The sequence below is a fragment of the Scylla paramamosain genome, unplaced genomic scaffold (assembly GCF_035594125.1).
Source record: "Scylla paramamosain isolate STU-SP2022 unplaced genomic scaffold, ASM3559412v1 Contig78, whole genome shotgun sequence".
Taxonomy (NCBI): Eukaryota; Metazoa; Arthropoda; class Malacostraca; order Decapoda; family Portunidae; genus Scylla; species Scylla paramamosain.
The window spans coordinates 52,540-75,408 of NW_026973743.1; the positions used below are offsets into that span (position 1 = coordinate 52,540).

A 22,869-nucleotide genomic window follows, 5' to 3' on the forward strand; every position below is an offset into this window, starting at 1 on the left:
GTAGTAGTAGTAGTAGTAGTAGTAGTAAGTTTCTACCTCCACTATCATAATCGTTATTATCATTATTAATATTATTATGGAGGAAATGAGAGAGAGAGAGAGAGAGAGAGAGAGAGAGAGAGAGAGAGAGAGAGAATGTCAGGTTGTTGTGACTTGACCCACCTTTTACCAGACCTTTCTTTTTCTTATTGGCCCATATTCATATTGTGCGTAGGAGTTGAAGAGTATTTATACTTCGTAAATAATCCGAAAAGTGATAATTAAGGCAACACCCTTCTGTCCACCAAGGGTTCAGTTAAATTATACACAAATGCTACTTTTCAAATAAAGAATTGCTGCAAAATGAAGTGGATGAGAGAGAGAGAGAGAGAGAGAGAGAGAGAGAGAGAGAGAGAGAGAGAGAGAGAGAGAGACTATAGGACATACGTGATAAGAGTAGGTGTTTTATTTATTGTTTATTGCATATATATGGCTTCATTCCGCCAGAGAATGGCGCTCTAGCCTCCATAGACATTACAAATGTACAATAAAAGTTGTTAAAAAGTAAACTACAACTAGGTAAATACACACACACACACACACACTCAAACAACCCAACAATATAATTATATTGCTAACTTTACACACGTGCGTGCCGCCAGGGAGGCCGGAGTGACCTGGGTCGAACGCGGGGGAGGCCGGAGTGACCGGGGCCGGAAAAACTAGGGGCCGGAGTGACCGGGGCCGGAAAAACTAGGGGCCGGAGTGACTTGCTACCGAAGGATATTATTGTTACTACTGTTCATCCAAGCCAGCATCACCACCACCACCACCACCACCACCACTTCAAGCTTCGTTAAAGGTAAAACATTCTAATTATTATTATTTGTTGTTATTTTTATTGCTATTGTTATTATTATTATTATTATTATTATTATTATTATTATTATTAGTATTATTATTATTATTTTATTATTATTACCATTGTTTAAAAAAAATGCCATGTATCATCTGGTTAAGAGATTTAAAGAGCCAGAGAGAGAGAGAGAGAGAGAGAGAGAGAGAGAGAGAGAGAGAGAGAGAGAGAGAGAGAGAGAGAGAGATTTAGTTACATCAGAGACAGACAGACAGACAGACAGACAGACGGACAGACAGATAAATAGATAGCTAGGTGAGTCACACTAACTGAAAGAGAGAGAGAGAGAGAGAGAGAGAGAGAGAGAGAGAGAGAGAGAGAGAGAGAGAGAGGCCTTGAGGTGAGTAAGAAATAGAGATAATGTTTGTGGCTGGAGGGAAAATTTTAGTGCAACTTTGAAGGGAATAACAGTTTGCTGGAGGAAAGACTGGTCCCCCCTCTCTCTCTCTCTCTCTCTCTCTCTCTCTCTCTCTCTCTCTCTCTCTCTCTCTCTCTCTCTCTCTCTCTCTCTCTCTCTCTCTCTCTCTCTCTCTCTCTCTCTCTCTCTCTCTCTCTCGTCTGTCTGTCTGTCTAGCTCTTTCAAATTTTTACTTTTCTTTGTTCTTTTATTTTATTTCTCTCTCTCTCTCTCTCTCTCTCTCTCTCTCTCTCTCTCTCTCTCTCTCTCTCTCTCTCTCTCTCTCTCTCTCTCTCTCTCTCTCTCTCTCTCTCTCTCTGTCTGTCTGTCTGTCTAGCTCTTTCAAATTTTTACTTTTCTTTGTTCTTTTATTTTATTTCTCTCTCTCTCTCTCTCTCTCTCTCTCTCTCTCTCTCTCTCTCTCTCTCTCTCTCTCTCTCTCTCTCTCTCTCTCTCTCTCTCTCTCTCTCTCTCGTCTGTCTGTCTGTCTAGCTCTTTCAAATTTTTACTTTTCTTTGTTCTTTTATTTTATTTCTCTCTCTCTCTCTCTCTCTCTCTCTCTCTCTCTCTCTCTCTCTCTCTCTCTCTCTCTCTCTCTCTCTCTCTCTCTCTCTCTCTCTCTCTCTCTCTCTCTCTCTCTCTCTCTCTCTCTCTTTCCATCTTTCACTTAATTAAAATTCTTTCTGGTTAACCTTTTCTCTCTCTCTCTCTCTCTCTCTCTCTCTCTCTCTCTCTCTCTCTCTCTCTCTCTCTCTCTCTCTCTCTCTCTCTCTCTCTCTCTCTCTCTCTCTCTCTCTCATTTCCATCTTTCACTTAACTAAAATTCTTTCTGGTTAACCTTTCTCTCTCTCTCTCTCTCTCTCTCTCTCTCTCTCTCTCTCTCTCTCTCTCTCTCTCTCTCTCTCTCTCTCTCTCTCTCTCTCTCTCTCTCTCTCTCTCTCTCTCTCTCTCTCTCCATCTTTCACTTAAAATTCTTTCTGGTTAACCTTTCTCTCTCTCTCTCTCTCTCTCTCTCTCTCTCTCTCTCTCTCTCTCTCTCTCTCTCTCTCTCTCTCTCTCTCTCTCTCTCTCTCTCTCTCTCTCTCTCTCTCTCTCTCTCTTTCTCTCCTGGAGCTTAACAATATACGTAATACACAACATATTTTATAATCACAGCGGAGGAGGAGGGGAAGGAGGAGGAGGAGGAGGAGGAGGAGGAGGAGGAGGTAGGGAAGAGTAGGGAAGGAATGTTAGAGTAAAAGTGAATAAAATCCCCGTTAGTTCTCAGAGGAGGAGGAGGAGGAGGAGGAGGAGGAGGAGGAGGAGGTAGGGAAGAGTAGGGAAGGAATGTGAGAGTAAAAATGAATAAAATCCCCGTTAGTTCTCAGAGGAGGAGGAGGAGGAGGAGGAGGAGGAAAACAATACGAAGACACATTAACTTGATATCTCTGGTTGGCATGAAATTACTGAAGATGAGGAGGAGGAGGAGGAGGAGGAGGAGGGAGAGGAGGAGGAGGAGGATTTGATGTTGAAAGTGAATGTGAGGTATGAGAAGAGGAGGAGGAGAAGAAGAAGAAGAAGAAGAAGAAGAAGAAGAAGAAGAGGAAGGAGAAGAAAAGATGATGATTATGAAGAGGAGGAGGAGGAGGAGAATATGGACTACACAAAGGAAGAAGACAAGGAAGAGGAGGAGGAGGAGGAGGAGGAGGAGGAATAACAATGAAGAAGAGGAATAGAGAAGGAGGAATAGAAGAGGAGGAGGAGGAGGAGAAAAAGGAGGAGAATATAGACTATGATACGAAAGAAGAAGAGGAGGAGGAAGAGGAGGAGGTGGTGGTGGTGGTAGTGGTGGTGAAAGGGTTTGTCTTCAAGGCCGTGTGTCGACATGGCTAGGTAGAGAGAGAGAGAGAGAGAGAGAGAGACTTTCATTATTTCCCCTTCTTGTATTCAATTATATTCATCAATGTGTGAGAAAGGGGGTCCAGGGGGGCTGTGCCTCCCTGGACCCCCTAAGGTTACTAACCTAACCTAACTTATATCCTTGGGATGATTGTGGACTTAGTTTCTGGAGGCAGCGCGCTATTAATTTAATTACTATGGCCTTACAAAAGCCTTCCCCACATTGAAAACATCACAGACATGTTCTATAGTAAGTACTCTATCACGTTGCAATGTGTTTTTAATGAATAGAGAGGAGGTCCAACCCTGCAGTTTTACCGAACAGATTAAGGGGGGCGACAGGGGTGGTACCTCCTGGGCACATAGTACATTCTGTGGCTTTGAAATCATAGTAAGTGTTTGTTGGGGGAATATGGACCTAAACCTCTTCTGAAGTAACCTTAGCCTTTTCTGAAGTTAATACTTACATGTCAGGTAGAATTAAGGTTGTAGCATATCTTGCAATATATATCAACTTACAGAAACTTGTTTAAGCAAAAAAAAGGTAAAAGGTTAATGAACTGATGCATCCCCATGCTACACACTCCTCGTCTGAGTTGTCGAGAGTCATTGCTGGCTGGCTGCTTGAGGTGTGTGGGGCAGGGCAGGGTTAGCCATTACAGGAATCACAATACTTAGTTATTTGAAGGTCTTGCTAACCTAGCCTAACCCTGACGTAACCTAAACTAACCTAACCCTAACCCTAATCCTTGCCTTTTTTTTTTTTTTTTTCATAATTAAGTAATAACTTCAAATAACTATAAGTATTCTGATTCCCTTAATGGCTAACCTCACCCTGCCCTGCACAGCTCCAGCAGCCAGCCAACAGTGACCCTCAAGCACTTGGAAGGGGAGGGTGTAGCATGGGAATGCATCAGTTCATTAAAACTTGTTTTTTTTTTTTTTTTTTTTTTTTTACAAGTTTCCAGAAGTTGATATATATTGCATGATATTCTACAACCTTAATTCTATCTGACATGTACGTATTAACCCTAGAAGAGGCTGAGGTTATCTCCATATTATCCTTTTCTTTCCCTCAGGCTTTATTTTTAGTTAATTGCTTTGAAAGAGATATCATAGAAACTTTGTTAATATATCTACATTTTATATCTATAGAATTTTAAGTTTTTCATTTTGTCCGAAAATACAATTTTTTTCACCGTTAATTTTCTCCACTCCTTTTCCTGTTTTCTTTTTACATTTTTAAGGTAGGGGGAGTGCAGGCCAAAATAAACCAAAGTTGGGAAGCCTGAAAAGTTTAAGGAGTAAAAACACTGTTTTGCGCAGAAAATCCTTAAAAAATAGTCAACAAACAGAGAATATCCCATCCCCCCCATATTCCCCACTACACTATTCTAACTGTGAGATTACTAACCTTGCTAATTGGGAGGCTCCATCACCCAGATCTCCCATTATGCTATTCTTACCAGTAAATTGCAGTTTAACACCCACAAATCCTATCTTTTTTCTGTCCCTAACAAGCTTGGAGACATGGTGGGAAAATGGAAGTTTTAGGGTGGAAGAAGCTAAATTATGCCAAATTTTGACATTCGTTGGAAAGTCTAAGGATGAGGTGCCATATATTGAAAACTGGGAACTTTCTAGCTTAACCTAACTTTACCCAACCTAACTGAAAGGCGAGTCCTGTCCCCCCTTTAAAGACACTAATCCAGCTTAACCAGTGCATCTTTCTCCAGTGGATGTCCCCATTAAGAACACTAACTTAACTTAACCAGGGGGCTTTTGTATGTAGATGAGAATTTCTCAGATGATGTTTTGGTGTATAGTCTCTGCAACAACATCTCTTTATCTTTCATGGTCTGTCTCTTTGTGTGTGTGTGTGTGTGTGTGTGTGTGTGTGTGTGTGTGTGTGTGTGTGTGTGTGTGTGTGTGTGTGTGTGTGTGTACTTTTTAGAGATGACCTTCTAGTTGTTCTTCTCTTATGGTATTTTTCTTTTCTGTCTCTTTCTGTACAATATGTCCTTTATTTCCTCAGCATCCTGAATAGTATTCTTGGTAATATCTGTTTTATTTTCTCTCTACCTCTCCCTTCCACAGCACTCATCCAGGTGGAGGTAGAACCAGTGGGACGATGGTTCCACATATATGAGGCACGGCGTCTGCGGGGCCACCTCACCTCCTCAGTTGGGGAAAGTGAAGAGGAGAGTGAGGAGGAGGAGGCTCAGGAGGTGGAGGTGGAGGATGACATACACTATCTTCGCTCTCTCAACCCAGCAGACTGGAAGGTGAGAACTCAGCCAGCATGGTCCAGTCATAGCAACATAAGAATGGAGAAGACTGCAAAAGATTGGCTGGCCTACACTGGGATAACTCCTGTACTAACCATGAAAATCTGTTATCCTCCTCTTCCCCATGCAGTCAGCCTTCCTAATTGCCATCTGGCCTCTATATGCATATGCCTAGTCATCTAACCTCATGATATCACTTATGGTGTAGGTGCTGACCACATGAATGCTAAGCCTGTTCTATTTGTCCACTACTCTGTGAACCAGTTCTTACTAAGCTCTTTTCAAAACCTAAACTTATCTAGCATATATAGTTCTGTCTTGATTGTTCACTATGAGAGCATCACTTACCTCTGTCATTTATTTGATTAGTATCTTTCTTTTATATATTGATACATTTCTACAACATTGCCTTTCAGGACCAGGATCATTATGCAGTACTGGGACTCCGAAAGCACAGGTACAAGGCCTCTGATGATGACATCAAAAGAGCGTGTAAGTCCTGGTGGCATCTGGAGCTAGAGTGTATAGTGTACTGAGTACCAAGTTTTAGTGCACCTGCTGTTTGAAGGTATTTTTATAGTGCCAGTTTTTCAGTTGCAGTGTCAGCCCTTTTAGTCTTGGTATTTTTATTTTATTTGTATATTTTCAATAACTACATTTTATTTGTGCCTTGCTATGGATGTATGTGGTTGGCTTTGCTATACCAAAGCTCCTGGGGTGTAGTATGGTGGTTTGAGACTATGACTATGGCCACACTGGCAATGGTTGTGAGCAAGCAGGGTGAGTGTGATAAATGGTGAGAAAAGTGGGAGCATTGTACCAAATAAGTGTGGCCACACTGACAGTGAGTGGGCGTGGGCGAGCTGTGTCTTCCTGTGGCCCACAGCGAGGAGCATTGTCAGTTGACTTTTGTCAATCATCTGGCACAGGCAGTTTGTTGCCTGCTATTGACATTGCATGGCTAATTATTGAAGTTTTTGCTCACACCAATCATTTGGGATACATTTGCTAAAGTAGAACCCAAAGGGAATGCCATCATGTTGTTTGTAGTAATTACTATTAATTATGAAACCATGTCCATAACTGTTTAGCTTTAACAAGCTCTTGAATTGTAGCTAGGTGGTGCATACAGAAGAGCAGAGAGAATGTGTCTGAAGAATAGTTGGCGCCCCCTATGGCTATGAGTGTGAATGATATTTGTAAGAGTGTGTGGTGGTTTGTCTGGGCCACCCCATGTGGGATTGGCAACCTGATATATAGATAGATAGATAGATAGACATTATATTTTCTGATCATTGGTTTTATGCTAAGATATCTGTAAGTCTAATATAATAATTAGCATTCCCTTTGGTACGTGCTTAAAACAGGATGACCCAACACTTGGGTAAAGGAATGAGAGTGCAGCATTAGTGTGCACTTCCGTCCATTGTGTTACTCCTCACAGACCGCACGATGGTTCTGTGGCACCACCCAGACAAGCGGCGAGCAGCTGGGGAGGAGGTGGAGGGATGACGATGACTACTTCACCTGCATCACCAAAGCCTATGAGATTCTCGGGGACCCCATCAAGCGACGCTCCTGGGACTCGGTGGACCCAGAGTTTGATGACGAGGTGCCGGCTGTCAGTGCACACAATAAGGCAAACCTTCTTCCAGGTAAGCGCTGATCCCCACTAAGAAGAAAATTTATTCCACAAAGAATTCAAAGGTCTTTTAACTCCATGTCATACTGTAATGTCAAATATATGTGCACACAAGGCAAGCGGCTAACTCCTATTAGGAAGAAAAATGACTCAACAAAGAATTGAAAGTTCAGTATTCATTGCTATTTGGTACAATCTTTTCTTTACCACTAACCACTCTGGGACAATTCCTTCACATTCTACAGCCATCTCCAAACATTATACTGGCTAGAAATTGCAAAAAATCTATTCCTTTTCACCGCTTTTTTTCTTGCAGGTGGTTATAAAGATTGTATACATTACTTGTAGTGGTGTGGATGATTACATATCACTGAAGGGATTAACTCCATCTCATATTGTAATGTCAGGTCTATATATTAGATTATATAACTCTCTCTCTCTCTCTCTCTCTCTCTCTCTCTCTCCTCTCTCTCTCTCTCTCTCTCTCTCTCTCTCTCTCTCCTCTCTCTCTTCTCTCTCTCTCTCTCTCTCTCTCTCTCTCTCTCTCTCTCTCTCTCTCTCTCTCTCTCTCTCTCTCTCCATCTTCTTCAGTCTCCACCACATCTTTGTAAGGCACAGTGTTGCATTGCAGATTTTCACAGGGGTGTTTGAGTGCAATGCTCGTTGGTCCACCCACAAGCACATTCCTGGCTTGGGCAAACCTGATGACACCAAACAAAAGGGTCAGTCCAGATTAGCAGATTAAGTAACTGGAGAGAGTGATTGGCCTGTACAGTCACATCAATCTCCCTTGTACTGTTTTAGAAGTGAGATTACTAGTAGCAGAAATGCAAGTAGATATTTGGTGACAGTTTACTTTTTATAGTTACCATCATCATATGCTATGTTGATGGAAAGATAGACCAGTAATTTTGAAAGTTTGTTTAAAATATCATACACTATAATTTTCCTCAGCATAGAGGGTCCAGTAACTTACACATAAAACATCATTTCAAGATTTCTTTATGAATAGTGTTTATTTTGTATTGTTAACCGACTTAATTTTCATCACTGTGCAGGTTGATCGCTTCTATGGGATTCTGGTACGACTTTGATTCCTGGCGAGAGTTTTCATATCTGGATGAGGAGGAAAAGGAGAAGGGACAGGAGTGAGTCTTCACTATTTGTATGTCTGGTCTTTTTAGAGTTATGTGTATTCCACTCCAGCCTTGCTTTATCTTCCCAAAGGCAGCAAAAATGGTGAAATTTGTATCTTGAAACATTAACATTGAATAAAATTTTAATTGAATAAGGAAATAATGCCCAAACTTAAGCCTAGACTTGACATTGGAAAAAATAACAAGAAAATTTAATATGGCTAGACAGAATACCCAGACTTATGGCAAGGAAAACTGGCACCGACATTGTTCTGATTGCTTTAACTGGTCATTTTAGTTTCTTTGAATATTTTGTAACAGTGCAATGTGACTGCAATGTTGTGGTCGCCTTCCCTTCTTTAAATCAGTCAATCTTGCCAGCCGGGAGGAGCGTCGATGGATAGAGAAGCAGAACAAGGTAGAGCGAGCGAGGCGTCGGAAGGAGGAGATGGGTCGATTGCGCAGGCTAGTTGACAATGCATATGCCTGTGACCCAAGGATAGCCAAGTATGTTTCGTTACTTATTACTGATTTCGTGTATTTTCGTTGTATCCCAATAAAAGTTGAAATTTTGTGCATTATCCCAAGAGATATTTATCACAAGGAGTACTTTTTTCTGTTGTTACATAATACTTCAAATTTCATTTTGATGGAAGGGTTTATGATGATTTAGATTGCAAAGAAGCTGTTCTTGTTTTACTTCTGACTCCTTATGAGGGAAAAATTAATTCCTGCTTTTGCTGTCTACTTCTGTAGCTAAAGAATGGGTAAGTTTATAGAAAAAGAGGGAAAGAGATGAAGAATTATATATATATATATATATATATATATATATATATATATATATATATATATATATATATATATATATATATATATATATATATATATATATATATATATATATATATATATATATATATATATATATATATATATATATATAATTTTTTTAAGATTTAAAGAAGAAGACAAGGAAAGAAGACTGGCTCAGAAAAAGGCTAAAGCAGAGGCAATCAGGCAAAAACAAGAAGAGGAGGAGAGGGTGAGTGCACATTGTGTCTCCAGTATTAGCACCAGGCCAATCTCTAACTACTCTCGGACACATATATGCATTGATTTCTACAACAGACCAAGGCTTCACATTTTTCTCATTGATTTGTATTTTTCATGTCTTATGCTCGGAAATGCCATATATTTTGAAATACCATGCTATGTTGTCTTTTTTTTGAATGATATGTCTTGCTAATGTGTAAATTTGGTGTTTTCAGGTAAGGCAGGAAGCTGAGGAAGCAGAGAGAAAGAAAAGAGAAGCAGAGGAGGCAGAGCAAAGAGCAAAACAGGAGGTAGAAAAGAAGGAAAGAGAGGTGCTGAAGAAAGCATTCAAAAAAGAGAGGAAGGTGAGGAGGAGGGTAGAATCTGCTTGACATGTAAGAACTTACCACACACTTGTCTTTGACGCTTAAACTGCTGTGATCGCTAACATAATCAAAAATTCTCTTGACAAATATATTGAATTTTCGTGGTGCACTTTCTTTCTAGTGTGTTCTAACTGACTGTCTTCAGCCTCTTTTTCATCACTGCAGTGTTGAATCTCTTGCTACCTCCTACTGCTATTTTCATGCCAACTGCTCTTCTGATCTTGCTAACTGCATGCCTCACTGCACAAGTCTTTCTTCTTTCTTTCATCTCTATTCTGTCTACCTCTTTAATGCAAGAATTAACCATTATTCTCAATCATTCATCCCTATCTCTGGTAAACTCTGGAACTCCCTGTCTGCTTCTGTATTTCCACCTTCCTATGACTTGAACTCTTTCAAGAGCGAGGTTTCAAGGCACTTACCCTGTTTGTTTGACTAACACTTGACTGTTCAGGAGCCAGCACCTCAGTGGGCCTCTTTCTTCTTTTTTTTTTTTCAGTCTTTGTTGTCCTTGGCCAGTGATCCTCCAATATATATATAAAAAAAATAATAATAATAATAATGATGATGATAATAATAATAATAATAATAATAATAATAATAATAATAATAATAATAATGATCCCTGGCTATGGCAAGCAAGCCCACTACATTATATCCTTTCCTCCTCCTGTTCCTTTCCTCTCCCCTTTCACTTTCATCTCGTCGCAGTCCTCCCTTCCTGTCACCTGCCCCTATAGTTCTCATGACTCATGCCTGGAGCCATCATTCTACCTGGCAAGTCTTTTTTTTTTTTTTATTTTTTTTTTTTTATCATTCATTTTAAGGCTACAAAATTTGCTAAAAAAAAAAGAAAAACTAAAAAATGAAACTCTACCCACTTTCATCTTCTGTAACATTTCACATTAAAATATTCTCATTCATTATATACTTTCAGATTTATATTTTTTTCCTTTTTCTTTGATGTCATTTTTTAAATGATTTTGATACAGTTCCTGTTCATAAGGGGCTGAGAGGACTGCATTTGTATTAGAAAGATGGAAAGAGCATTAAATTTAGTGTTCAAATGTGTAAATTAATTTGGAAACTAAAAAAATATATATACAAATTATGATTGCCTGTATTTTGTTCACGTAAATAATTTTAAAAAGCAACGTGAAATAGAATAAAGCACACATTCTTTGTCATTGCATAGATGTGATGGTGACAGTGATAAAGAACATCTCTGTATCTGTCTATCTTTATTTGACACCTCTTGATAAATACTCCATGAGGACATAACTGCAACAGATTTCTCTATTTAGTCCTGCCCTTGTATTCCCTTCCTCTTTGCTCTGAACTTCACATACTCTCTCTTCACCCTTTCCTCACATATTTCAGTAACATTTTTTATGCAAGATCTTTGGTCAAGGGCAATAAAAAGAGGGGAAAGAAAGTCCACTGAGATGCTAGTCCCAAAAGAAAGATCATAAGGATTATCCAGAATTGTTGGATAAGTGTTTTGAAAAGTTGGAACCAGCCATTTTAAAGAGTTCAAGTTATAGGAAGGAGGATCTTCTGGAGCAGGCAGGGAGTTCCAGAGTTTACTAGAAAAAAAATAGCAGTAAAAAGATAGCAAGATATGCAACATTGCAGCAATAACAGAGAGGCTGAAAATCATTAGTATAGTATCCTCTATTCCCAGATGCTGCGGACTCTCTGTAAGGACAACAGTTACTTTGCATCAGAGGAGGGGGAGCGAGTGCAGACCATGACAGATGTGGAGCTGCTGTGTGAGGCACTGGAGCTGACCCGCCTGGAGGAACTCAACAAGGAACTAGCACAAGTGGCCCAGGACAAGATGCAAGGGTGGGAGGTACTCATGAAGGAGGTGAGGGAGGATCAACAGTAGTAGTAGTAGTAGTTAATTGACAAAGGTGAGTGAGAGAGATCAACAGTAGTAGTAATAGCAGTAGTAATTTTTTGACACAGGAGGTGAGTGTGGAGGGCCAACAGTAGTAGTAGTAGTAGTAGTAGTAGCAGTAATTGTTGCTTATATAAAAAAAAAAAAAACATAATTTTTGTCATTCTTAAATCAAAAAATTTCCTAAGCCTTGAACCCAAAAGCTGCTCCAACAGACATATGGGTATCTGCATCACTTTTGAAATGAACTATGTTAGGTCTATTTAAGTCATGTTACATTACCTTATCTGATTAGCTAAATCTAAAGTAGCATAAAGCAAGCTAATCTAAATTAGAACAATCCACCCCAAATGATCTGGATATTCTGTATGACCTGTTTTCCCTAGGATAGTCAAACCTTTCAGACTATTTCTCCACTGATAGTTATGATTAGTACAAGGAGTCCTTGGTGTATGACAGTCTTGACTTTTGTCCTTCATATGTTTCTTTTACAGGCACAATAGTTATGTGTTTATGTCCTAGACTATGACTTTACAGTACAACAGTATTAGTATTAGTGATTGACATACTGCAGGTAGCTTACTTATGCTGGTTCTGACCTATGCAGAAAATCAGTTTATAACATGGCATAGGAACAGAACTCTGTCATAACTTGAGGACCCCCTGTAACACTTCTTTGCCTTCTCTCTCTGTTGTAGGTGAGTGAGGTGCGCAACAGGATCAAAAAGGAGAGGGAGGAGGTGGCAGCAGCGGCAGCAAGGGGAGGTGGTGGAGGAGGAGGGGAAGGTTCATCACTCAAAGTCTGGAATCAAGATGACCTCCAGCTGCTCATCAAAGCCGTCAACCTCTTCCCTGCCGGCACAACAAAGAGGTGAGCTGGTTCATGTGTGTGTGTGTGTGTGTGTGTGTGTAAATTGCTTCTTTTTATATATTTTTTGATATCTTATTATTATTGGTGGTCCACAAGGCTGTCCCTTTCCACTGGGGCTGACAGGGCTAAGAGTGTGAATGACGTGTCATTCACCTACATTCGTCTGCTGGTCACCAAACCAGCTGTTCCCCATATGGAAAGAGGTCAGAGCTTGTAGTGATTGATCTTTGGGTAGGACTGAGACCATTCACACACCGCACACTGGGACAGTGAGGCCATAACCCTTCAGGTTACATCCTGTACTTACTTGCTGCTAGGTGAACAGGGGCTACACATGAAGAGATTCTCCCAGGACTTGAACCCATGCCTTCTCGGTTGTGAGCCGAGCATGCTGACACTAAGTGGTGTGCATGTGTGTGTGTGTGTGTGTGTGTGTGTGTGTGTGTGTGTGTGTGTGTGTGTGTGTGTGTGTGTGGTGCCTTGTCTGGGCCAGCTGATGTGAGATTGCTGGCCTAGTATATAAATAGATGGGTTTTTTAAGCTTTAATATTTTATTTGATTGATATATTGCCTTATTCTTGTGTTTCCATGTGTGTTTTAAATGACTAATATCAAGGTTGTTATCTGATCCCTACTACTGTTCTCTACATACACACCATTTAGGTCTTCACGTGGTATAGGGAATATAACAAAGGTGACATTTATAAAATTCTCAGGATCATAATTAGGATAGAACAAGACACAATGGGTTCAAGCTTGAAAATAGTTAGAGAGGAAGAAATTGGTCCTCAGATGGAGTAGTAGATGAATGGAATGGACTCAGTAATCAGGTTGTTAGTGCTGAGTCATTGGGGAGCATTAAAGGATTAGACAAATTTATGGATGGGAATGATAGGTGGATATAGGTAGATATGTTTCATACAAGGATGGCTTCTTGCAGCTCCCTTAATGTTAGGTTATGTTTTTAAGCATTGCTGTACTTAGAGGAACTCATTGAACCCTCCATGCTGCAGGTGGGAGGTTGTGGCAGAGTATATCAACCAACACACAGCCACCAGCATCACCAGGCTGGCCAAGGAGGTGCTCAATAAGGCCAAGGAGCTGCAACACTCAGACAAGCACATGAGGGAGGCAGCCAACAAGAATGCCTACCACAGCATGGAGAAGGCACAGGCTCGGCAGGTGATCAGCGACACCACAGCCTCCCAGAGATATGACAGTGAGTTCTTGCTGTTATGCTGACATTCAGATCATTCTTTTGCATCTTTGTGTAGTTTTATATCATGTTGATGCTTGGGTAATTTCTCATTTCTCTTTTTATACTAATTAATTATTACCATGAGTCTTCTCTGTATGAACTCAAGAGCTTTCTCCCTTCTCTGTGTAACTGCTGTGAATTGTCTTTTAGCTCTATACAATATCACCAGTTGAGCTGTGAATCAATTCCAAGATATTTTAAGAAAAAACATGTTTTTAGGCTGATGTTAGATCTTTCCTTTGTGCAGCACCACAGGAGATGCTGGGGATGAACACTGCTGCTTGGGGAGCTGAGGAACAGAGGTTGCTGGAGCAAGCCCTCAAGACCTATCCAGTCTCTACTCCTGACCGCTGGGACCGCATTGCCAAGTGTGTCCCCAACCGAACTAAGAAAGACTGCATGAGGCGCTATAAAGTCTGTATATGTGTGTGTGTGTGTGTGTTTGTGTGTCTGATGATGTGTTGCTTGCTATTCCCTGTACGAGTATGTGAGATTGTGGAGAAAACAAATCAGGTTTATCTTGTTTATGGAGTGACACACTCTTTTTCTCTCTCTCTCTCTCTCTCTCTCTCTCTCTCTCTCTCTCTCTCTCTCTCTCTCTCTCTCTCTCTCTCTCTCTCTCTCTCTCTCTCTCTCTCTCTCTCTCTCTCTCTCTCTCTCTCTCTCTCTCTCCTCTCTCTCTCTCTCTCTCTCTCTCTCTCTCTCTCTCATGCATTTATCTTTTGATCTGCTTTTATCTTTGTGGTCCCTCCATAAATGCATGGAGATGTAAGTGCTATGTGTGTGTGTGTGTGTGTGTGTGTGTGTGTGTGTGTGTGTAGTGAAGGTTTTATATATGTGTGTGTGTGTGTATGTATGTAGTGAAGGTTTTATATAGTGCACAGTAGACACTGATGTTATTGTAACTTTTAAGTCTTATTCTCACATGATGGCATTTCAGGAGCTTGTTGAGATGGTGAAGGCAAAGAAGGCGGCTCAGGCTGCTGCAGTGGGAAAAAAGTGAGGAGCCAAACCCTGCTGTCTTCTTTCCTTTGTGAGTTCAGATGTAGCAAATTCTTGTAGCTGTTGTGTGAAGCAATATTGCTATCTGAAAATCTATCTCTTGTTCTATTTTTAAGCATTATGTCTCAGCAGTGCCACTTTTGGACTACCTGAATTGGAGGGACAGCTACATATATTGATGGGGACACAAAAGTGTAGCTAGGGATCTGTTTCTTTCCCCTCCACTTCTCCCTTTCTCTCCTTTATAACCTCATCCCCCAACTCTTCCATCTCTTCCATCACACTTCACTTCCACTGCTTCCAATAAGTTGTCATGCAAAAAGCAAAATTAACACTTGGAAAAGTATTTTTAAGTGCTATGGGAAAACTGCTAATATTGAAAATTAATGTTGATAAGTGCAGAATTCTATACATTGCAGAAAGCAGATGCAAAACAGCATGTGCTTTTCCTTATCATCATAGTGTAGCTCTGGAGGACAGAAGGGCAATCTCCATTAATATGGCAGTAGCCACAAGGAAGCCACTTCCTGAAGAATGAATGGATCTGTGGCAGTTGTATAAAAAATTACAAGACGTGTGAAAAAGTGTGCGGTGATTGTGACTATAATAAGAAGTAATATGCAATGATGACCATGTGATTGCATACAAATGTGTACCTTCTTAATTTTCTAAAGGAAAACTACAGTCTTAAGTTTGATTTTAAAGTAACACTAAATTTACAAGGTGGGTAAGAGTAAAGATGCCACATGAAGAGCTGCAGGTAAATGCTGTGATTAGTGTAGATCCTAATGAAGAGTTACCATAGAAAATACACAAACATCATTGAGACAATAGTTGTGACTTAACATGCTTATACACATTCACAGGTCCTTGATACACATGATTCAAGCCTGACACTTGAGGAATATTACTTTGTAAGTAATGGAGGTGCAGCTCAGAGGTGTTTCAGAATATAGCTCTCAGTGGCTGATGCATGGAATAAGTTCATGATGTGCGATTCAGTACCTCAAATAAGTGACTCAGTCTGTGATATAAGTAATAATGCAAGCTGTTGAATCATGGATGTGCGCCTCAGAATGTGTGACCTCGTAGCTTTGCCCGGACCAGCATAGTCAACCCTAACCTAGGCCAACACAGCCAGTAATAGCTTTGTGAAACACCAAAATATAGATAATCATTATTATCATCTGCAGCCACCATGCTCACCCACCACCTACACAAAATTTAATGTCTTCCACTGGTATATATATATATATATATATATATATATATATATATATGGTCATGTGTGTGTGTGTGTGTGTGTGTGTGTGTGTGTGCTATAATTTTTGTTCATTGTTCGCATCTCGCTATGCACTCTACCTTCCATCATATCTTCAGTTTTAAGCCTTTCGTAACGACATCATAAATTTGTGGATTGACTTTTATTTATTTATTTATTTATTTATTTTGTAGATCAAACCTGCTGTTTGGGTGTTCCTTTTTCACGTGATCGCATATCAGGGTCTTCTTTGAAGTATAAAGCACCACGTTATCTGCGACCTTTGATTTGTGACAGATATCATATGGTCATTATTAATAAAAGGAAGCAGATGGTAATAGTGAACTGCATTACATAACCACGCATCTGTCGCTTTGATAAACCAAAATGCAGTATTTCTGCTACTACTACTACTACTACTACTACTACTTCTAGTAGTAATAGTAGTAGTAGTAGTGGTAATAGCTGTAGTAGTACAAATACTATTTCGTATGACACAGAGACATGAGAAATAATAATAATAATAATAATAATAATAATAATAATAATAATAATAATAATAACAGTAAAATTATACGAACTTAACACTGTTAGGCTCGTAGTGCGGAAGGTTGGCGGGCAGTAGCGGCCAATCAGACAGACGGACGTGTAGGGGAACTAAAACTACAGATAGCGACCTGATATCTACCCCGCCAGCCTTCATGATTGCGCTGAGGTACCCCGCCACCCAGATAAACCTCATTTGGCCCCAAGCCCACTGCACACACACGGTAATTCTTGTAGTGGTGTAATTGTAATGGGCGATTGTTGTTTATTTACTAAGTGGGTGGTAGTGTGTAGGATTGAGATCGTGGTGTGATGGTGGGTTATAGTGGGGGTGGTGTGGGGTATTGACACTATAACGCAACACTGCACACACAAACAGACGGTAAATTTTCTAGTGATGTAGTAGTAATGGACTGGTGTAGGTTATGCATATTGAGAAATGGGTGGTGGTTGGTAGGATTGAGGTCATTACTATCGGAATGGGGCTGGTGGTTGTGGAGAGTACTGTGGGATACGTACACTTTATATTAAGCAACACAACACACGTTACCTCATTTCCACACACAACTCGCCCCGTGGACAGTTATGGTTTGTCATTTGCCAGTCATCCTCTATTTATACTTGTACACGTCAAGACGAGCCCTGCGGCAGACAAAACAGACTTAGTACTGAGTGATGACAAGCTCTCAGGTGCTGGTTTGTTTATCTCCCTCAGTGCGGTGATGTGACTGATTTTGTGGCGTCAGCTGATAGTCTGAGATGGCAAGGTGGCATCTGTCAACAGCAGTCGGGTGTCTCCTGCAACAGTGAAAGCATTTGTAAACAAAGTCAAGTGCCACGTGAGAGCCTTGACTTTCTTGTCTGTATAGCTGTGTAAATAGGGTGAAGCGGTTCTTGGCTTGTGTTGTCTTTAGTATAGAAATGCTTACTTAAACTTTTAGAGAGGATGGCTTGCTGCTGTTGACAGTTGCCACTTCACAGACTGAGAATGATGCCTTCATACTGTAAAAATCTTAAACATTGCAACAACACAATAGGTATAGAAATTAATTGCAGTACTGTATAGTAGGTTAAAAATTGCACATGTATGGGAATGAGCATGTGGCAATGGAAGTTGTGGCTGTCTTGAGCTGTTTTATCCAGTACACTCATCATAGGGCCTGGTGAGCCACAGGTTGTGATGTATGGCAATACACTTCTCATCAGTGATCAAGCTTTTGGAATCACCTTATAGAAGTATTACAGCATCCTTCTCATTATTATGAGATTTTCATCTTTCTGCTTTGAAACCAGCTTGCAGTGACCTGACATTTCTGGTCAGTCAATCTTTGCTTTAGCAAGAGTGACTACAATGTTTCATTGAGTGAAGAGTCACGTACCGTGACCTTTGAGCTGCTGTAGGTTCAACTCGCTAGTATTGGTTAGAGGCAGTTATGATGTAGGGGCATAAATGTAATGCTTGTGCAGTGCCTCCTTTTGTAACGTGTCATGCCATTCTTGATGTGATCAGTGCAGGATGATAAGACCCGGGTCACATTGACTCCATGTATTAATTGAATCGATCAGATCCTGAGAACGTGAGAGAATGTGAACCAATTCTCATGAGGGTAGAAAGTAAACTGGTAATGTACAGCTCAGCCTTACAGAAACAACATTGCAGATTTATGTCAGTGCACAGATTTACTTATCCTTTAACTGACCATGCAGATGAATTTGTCTGCCCATGAAGCTTATTAAGTAGGAAAAATCTACAGTTTTTGCCATGTCTACTTGGATGAATTTGTTGCCTATCATTCTCTCTCTCTCTCTCTCTCTCTCTCTCTCTCTCTCTCTCTCTCTCTCTCTCTCTCTCTCTCTCTCTCTCTCTCTCTCTCTCTCTCTCTCTCTCTCTCTCTCTCTCTCTCTCTCTCTCTCTCTCTCTCTCTCTCTCTCTCGTTTTAGGTATTGGGACCATAGCGTCTGTCAGGAGCCAATATATTTTTTGGGATTCTTTTTAATAAGCATTCTTTTCCTCTTTAAAGAACATCTTACAGTTTCATTATCAGATTACTGAGTATAGTGTTTATCACTGAGCTCATGAAATATCTTATCAACTATTTTGCCTGTGATAAGGATTAAGATGATGTGACACTGTTCTACTTGAGATGATATCCTCTCTGTGATATCTATGATGACTCCAACATACATCTTTGATTTTTTTATATTTTTTATGTGATGAGACTGGTTTTGCTGCATCACCATTGATGCATCTGATAGTTTAAGTGTATCTGCAGATCTTGACAGTTGCTTTTGTGGGATTCTAAGAACTGACTTGCTTGAACAAAAAACTGCCTTGATGCTGGTGACTTATTTGATGATGTGTTGAGCTTTATTTATCACAAGGTACTTGAGGCATTCTCAGTCTGGATATCTGCAGTTTAACGTACATGAGAAATTTACAGCATACATACTTCATTGTTAACTGAATAGTATTGTCTTGTGATCTGGTGCCTGTGTATTTGTTTTTCATATGCTTCCTGTGGGAGTTGTTTCAACACCTCAATAGATTGCTTGCACAAGTTAGTACTTAGACAGGAGGATTGACAGCACACCCATGCTTATGTTCCCTTTTCATGTGTTGCCCTTTAGGTAGTGAGGAGAGACAGGTACCAGCAGGAGCAGTAGTGGTAACAACAGCAGGATGTGGAGCTTCAGCAAGATCCTGCCATACTCCTGCTATGAGCTCGGCCACTGCTGGAAACACTCGTGCTCCTCAGCCTCCTTTGAAATCTGTATCATTGGGTTCATTGAAAGCATCAAAATCTATGGTGTGGTGTACTTGGTATGTGACCTTTTTTTTTTTTTTTTTTTTTTTTTTTATGTTAGAGGGATACTATCCTCATTGTGTCTAGTAAACTGTTCTGGCAACTGCACTGGCTTCCTAAGCTTGATGGAAGTTTAGAATATAATTTAAAAAGGTAACACTTGGCAGTAAAGGGGTGATTGCGATAAAATATTGCATTGCATCTACTGTAATTTTATTTTGGCTCATTAGAATTATCTACAGTTACTGAAAATGTGTGTGATGGTGTCATTAGGTGACAAAATGTTAAAGATTACTGTTACTATATTGGTAAAAAGAGGTGAAAATGGATTATAGCTATGCATAGAACTTTTCATATCAATTACCTTATGCCATGATAGATCTGGTGTAAGTAGAGTGTGAGGTGAAGGGGAATATGATTTTGCTTTCTGGCTTCAAAGGTGGAAGGAAGACTTTGATCAGGAGTTAATAATTTTACTTGCTTGCTTTCTTTATTTCTCCTTTTCTTTCCTTTTTCTTTTGAATTGGGAATGACACTTTGTATTTTGAGGTTTATCTTTGTAATATTAATGACTTGCATTTGTTTGCATGCAGCTAACCGGTCTTGTGAATGCTCGGAAAATAAGTATGAAGTATGGAAAAAAAGCTCTTGAAGAACTACTTAACAACATCAGTTTGTTTCCTGACAGTCAATGCTTTTGGGTACATTGGCTCCTACTGTGTTGTCAGGTGAGCATGCCAGGTGTGGCCTTTCCCATGCACATGTTGGGGCAGTTTGGAAGTAGTAAGTGTAATATACATGCTATTATACTGAGTGTGTCATGCTTGCTTTTACTCTGGGAAATTTATATGAAACCATGGAGTTGCATAACATAGTAATCTTTTTCTGTTTATCTACTTATTTGTTTATTTATTTTTTATGTTTTTGTGCATGGATAGTCAATTAATTAAGATATAGTATAGTTTATGTGAATGAATACACATTTAAGTAGTCAGTGGTCATAGTGTGTTGTGATCAGCTCCCACAATTCTTGTTACTACACAAACCAAGTATAGTGCATGAGTTCTTGTTGATTAGTTTGGAGAGAGGAGGTGACCATAGGATATTGATGAAGGACAGCCATTGAAGCACTTCATCATTAGCATATAAAATGACAAAAAAATTAGTATTTTCCAGTTGGAACAAGATAAAATACTGTAAAATAGAAAATACTGTATTTGACAGTTTATAAGACATATGGGGTTATAAGATGCATCTCAGTTTGGGCAGGCATTGAAAAAAAAAAAAAAGATAAATAAATGGGTTTAAGCTCTGTATATGAAGTGAAGGATTTAACCTGACATTTGATGCCCTCTCATATGTATTCAGATCCTTATTAGATTCCAATATTTTTCCTTGGGAAATTTTATAATTTTGTAACTTATACGCCATTGTGTACACGTTGTTTCTGTGACCCCATTATGTTGGGGAAATGGAATCTGGAAATTTTAAACACTATTGCATAAACTGTATTGCATGATTATTGTGCAGACCATCACCATGAGTCACCCTACTTTGTGACTCTCTTTTCACTTATAAAATCTTTTGTTATGTTAGGTTTTCTGAAAAAAATATAGTTTCTCATTAGCTTCAAGTTTTGTTGAACACACATGCGAGATAAAAATGTTAAAAGATAGGCATAATTTCTGTTGTATGAAGGTGTATCTTACCTAAGGAACGCAGTGAACCTTGCATGTGTTGCCAGGTTTGATGTTTAACTAATGGTGAATTTGTTTTGGTACAAACAATGTAAGCATAGTCACTTAATTTCTTTCTGACTGGTGTTATTTTATGTGAATTACCATTAAGTATGATCTGTTATACATTGTTACCTTACAAAAAAAAGAGTTGTTTTTGAGATTTAGAAATGATCATCACTTTGTTTACATGTGTGAAGATGTTTGTGGTTTGATTTAAGGGCCACTGTTGCCATAGACTTACTACTAGCCACTGCCCCAGAGCTGAACCTTGGCCTTATAAGACGCTGGCTAATTTTCTGAGACTTTTTTAAGGTGTGTCTTATAAGCTATCAAATACGGTAGCTGAAATTGAGTCACCTCTATGAAATGTCAAATTGTTTAATTGTTAATGATATGTTTGTTGTTTACTCCCACAGACACATTCTGCAGCACTTCAACTTTTTCACAGTCTCCTTTGTGCCAGGGTTCATTGGCAGCCTCATGGCCATCCTAGTGGAACGGCCAGCACGACGAACACTCCTGGGCATCTATGTTACCAATGTGGTGAGTGCCAACGCTGCTTCTTCCCACCCTAATTTCTATTTGGGATTGCTCTTTACAAAAGTCTTCTTCAGATGTTTCTGCTTTGAGGCATTCTTTCATCTAATCCTTTGTCTCTTGTGTCTTCATTGACATGGTCCTTCCATCTGATCCTATGTAGGTCTTCCTCTTCTTCGTGCTCCTCTTTCCACAGCTCAAGGTTCACCCCGGGGAGGTCGCGACATGACACTCGGGGGTTCCTGGGGGTGAGGAAGGGATGAGGGGATAGCATTTTGTCTGTGTCTGTATGTGTGTGTGTGTGTGTGTGTGTGTGTGTGTGTGTGTGTGTGTGTGTGTGTGTGTGTGTGTGTGTGTGTGTGTGTGTGTGTGCAGGAGCAGTACTTACAGGAAGGGGTCTGGAAGGTCAAAGACAGACCGCTGTTCACTTTCCACATTGTCACAGTTGTCACACAGAAGCTTGGCCAGTGTCACCTGTAGAGAAGAGACACACTTGAGCTCATTTGTTTGCTGCTAAAACACTTAATTTGTTAAGTAAGATCAAGATAAGTTAGCTAATTTGATTAGTAAGGTTAGACATAACTAGATTTAGGACAGATTAGGTAATTAAGTTAAGTTTTGAGTAGATTTGGCAAGGTTACTTAGATTTTAAGTTGATTTGATAAGTAAGGTGATTTACTTTTACTAATGCTACTATTATTTCTACTACTATTATTCCTTTCTATCCTATGGCTGACTGGGATAAGAATGTGTGTGTGTGTGTGTGTGTGTGTGTGTGTGTGTGTGTGTGTGTGTGTGTGTGTGTGTGTGTGTGTGGCTTGTGTGGGATTGCCAGCCTGGTATATAAAGAGAAATGAACTATTACTATTACTACTACTGCTGCTCACCACCCACAGACAGAGATACTACTGCTACTATTATTACTATTACTACCACCACTACTTAACACCAACAGAGATACTATTACTACTACTGCTACCACCACCACCACTCATTACTCACAGATGGATAGACTACTGCTACTGTTACTACCACCACCACCACCAAGGAAGACCCACCTTTCTTATTTCAGTGAGCTGAGGGTCGGTGAAGCGCACAAGTGGGTCAGCATTCTCATACCAGAACCGGTCACAGCAGCGGAGGTTCCTGAACTGAATGCCGAGGATGCAGCTGAACGTGGGACCGACCAGTCCACCGTGCAGCGGCGTCTCAATCAATCCACCAGTGAACAGATCTATGTCATCCACGTGTGCGTACGTCCGTTTCATTCGCTCGATCACCGGCCTCGCTA

At 40.0% G+C, this 22,869-nt stretch overlaps 1 protein-coding gene and 2 pseudogenes across 1 annotated transcript; 2 read left to right on the forward strand and 1 right to left on the reverse strand.

The window, feature by feature from the left end:
• Positions 1–717: 717 nt before the first annotated feature.
• LOC135098751 (dnaJ homolog subfamily C member 2-like) lies at positions 718–15,914 on the forward strand (annotated as a pseudogene).
• The window catches only part of LOC135098747 (dnaJ homolog subfamily C member 2-like), a 28,219-nt pseudogene continuing 19,990 nt past the window's right edge, over positions 14,641–22,869 (forward strand).
• Positions 21,557–22,846, reverse strand: LOC135098744 (peroxidase-like protein 3). The gene is made up of 4 exons (XM_064001146.1): positions 22,751–22,846; positions 22,637–22,681; positions 21,967–22,052; positions 21,557–21,820 (listed from the first exon to the last, which is right to left on the reverse strand). The coding sequence occupies exons 1-4, from the start codon at positions 22,844–22,846 to the stop codon at positions 21,652–21,654; spliced, it is 396 nt and encodes a 131-aa protein (XP_063857216.1). The 3' UTR covers positions 21,557–21,651.

Coding starts and splice junctions, on each gene's coding strand:
- LOC135098744 (XM_064001146.1), bottom strand. CDS start 22,846: ATGAAACGGACGTACGCACACGTGGATGACATAGATCTGTTCACTGGT. Junction 22,053..22,636: donor AGCTCACTGAAATAAGAAAG/GTGGGTCTTCCT, acceptor TCTTCTCTACAG/GTGACACTGGCCAAGCTTCT. Junction 21,821..21,966: donor GACCTTCCAGACCCCTTCCT/GTAAGTACTGCT, acceptor CCTCACCCCCAG/GAACCCCCGAGTGTCATGTC.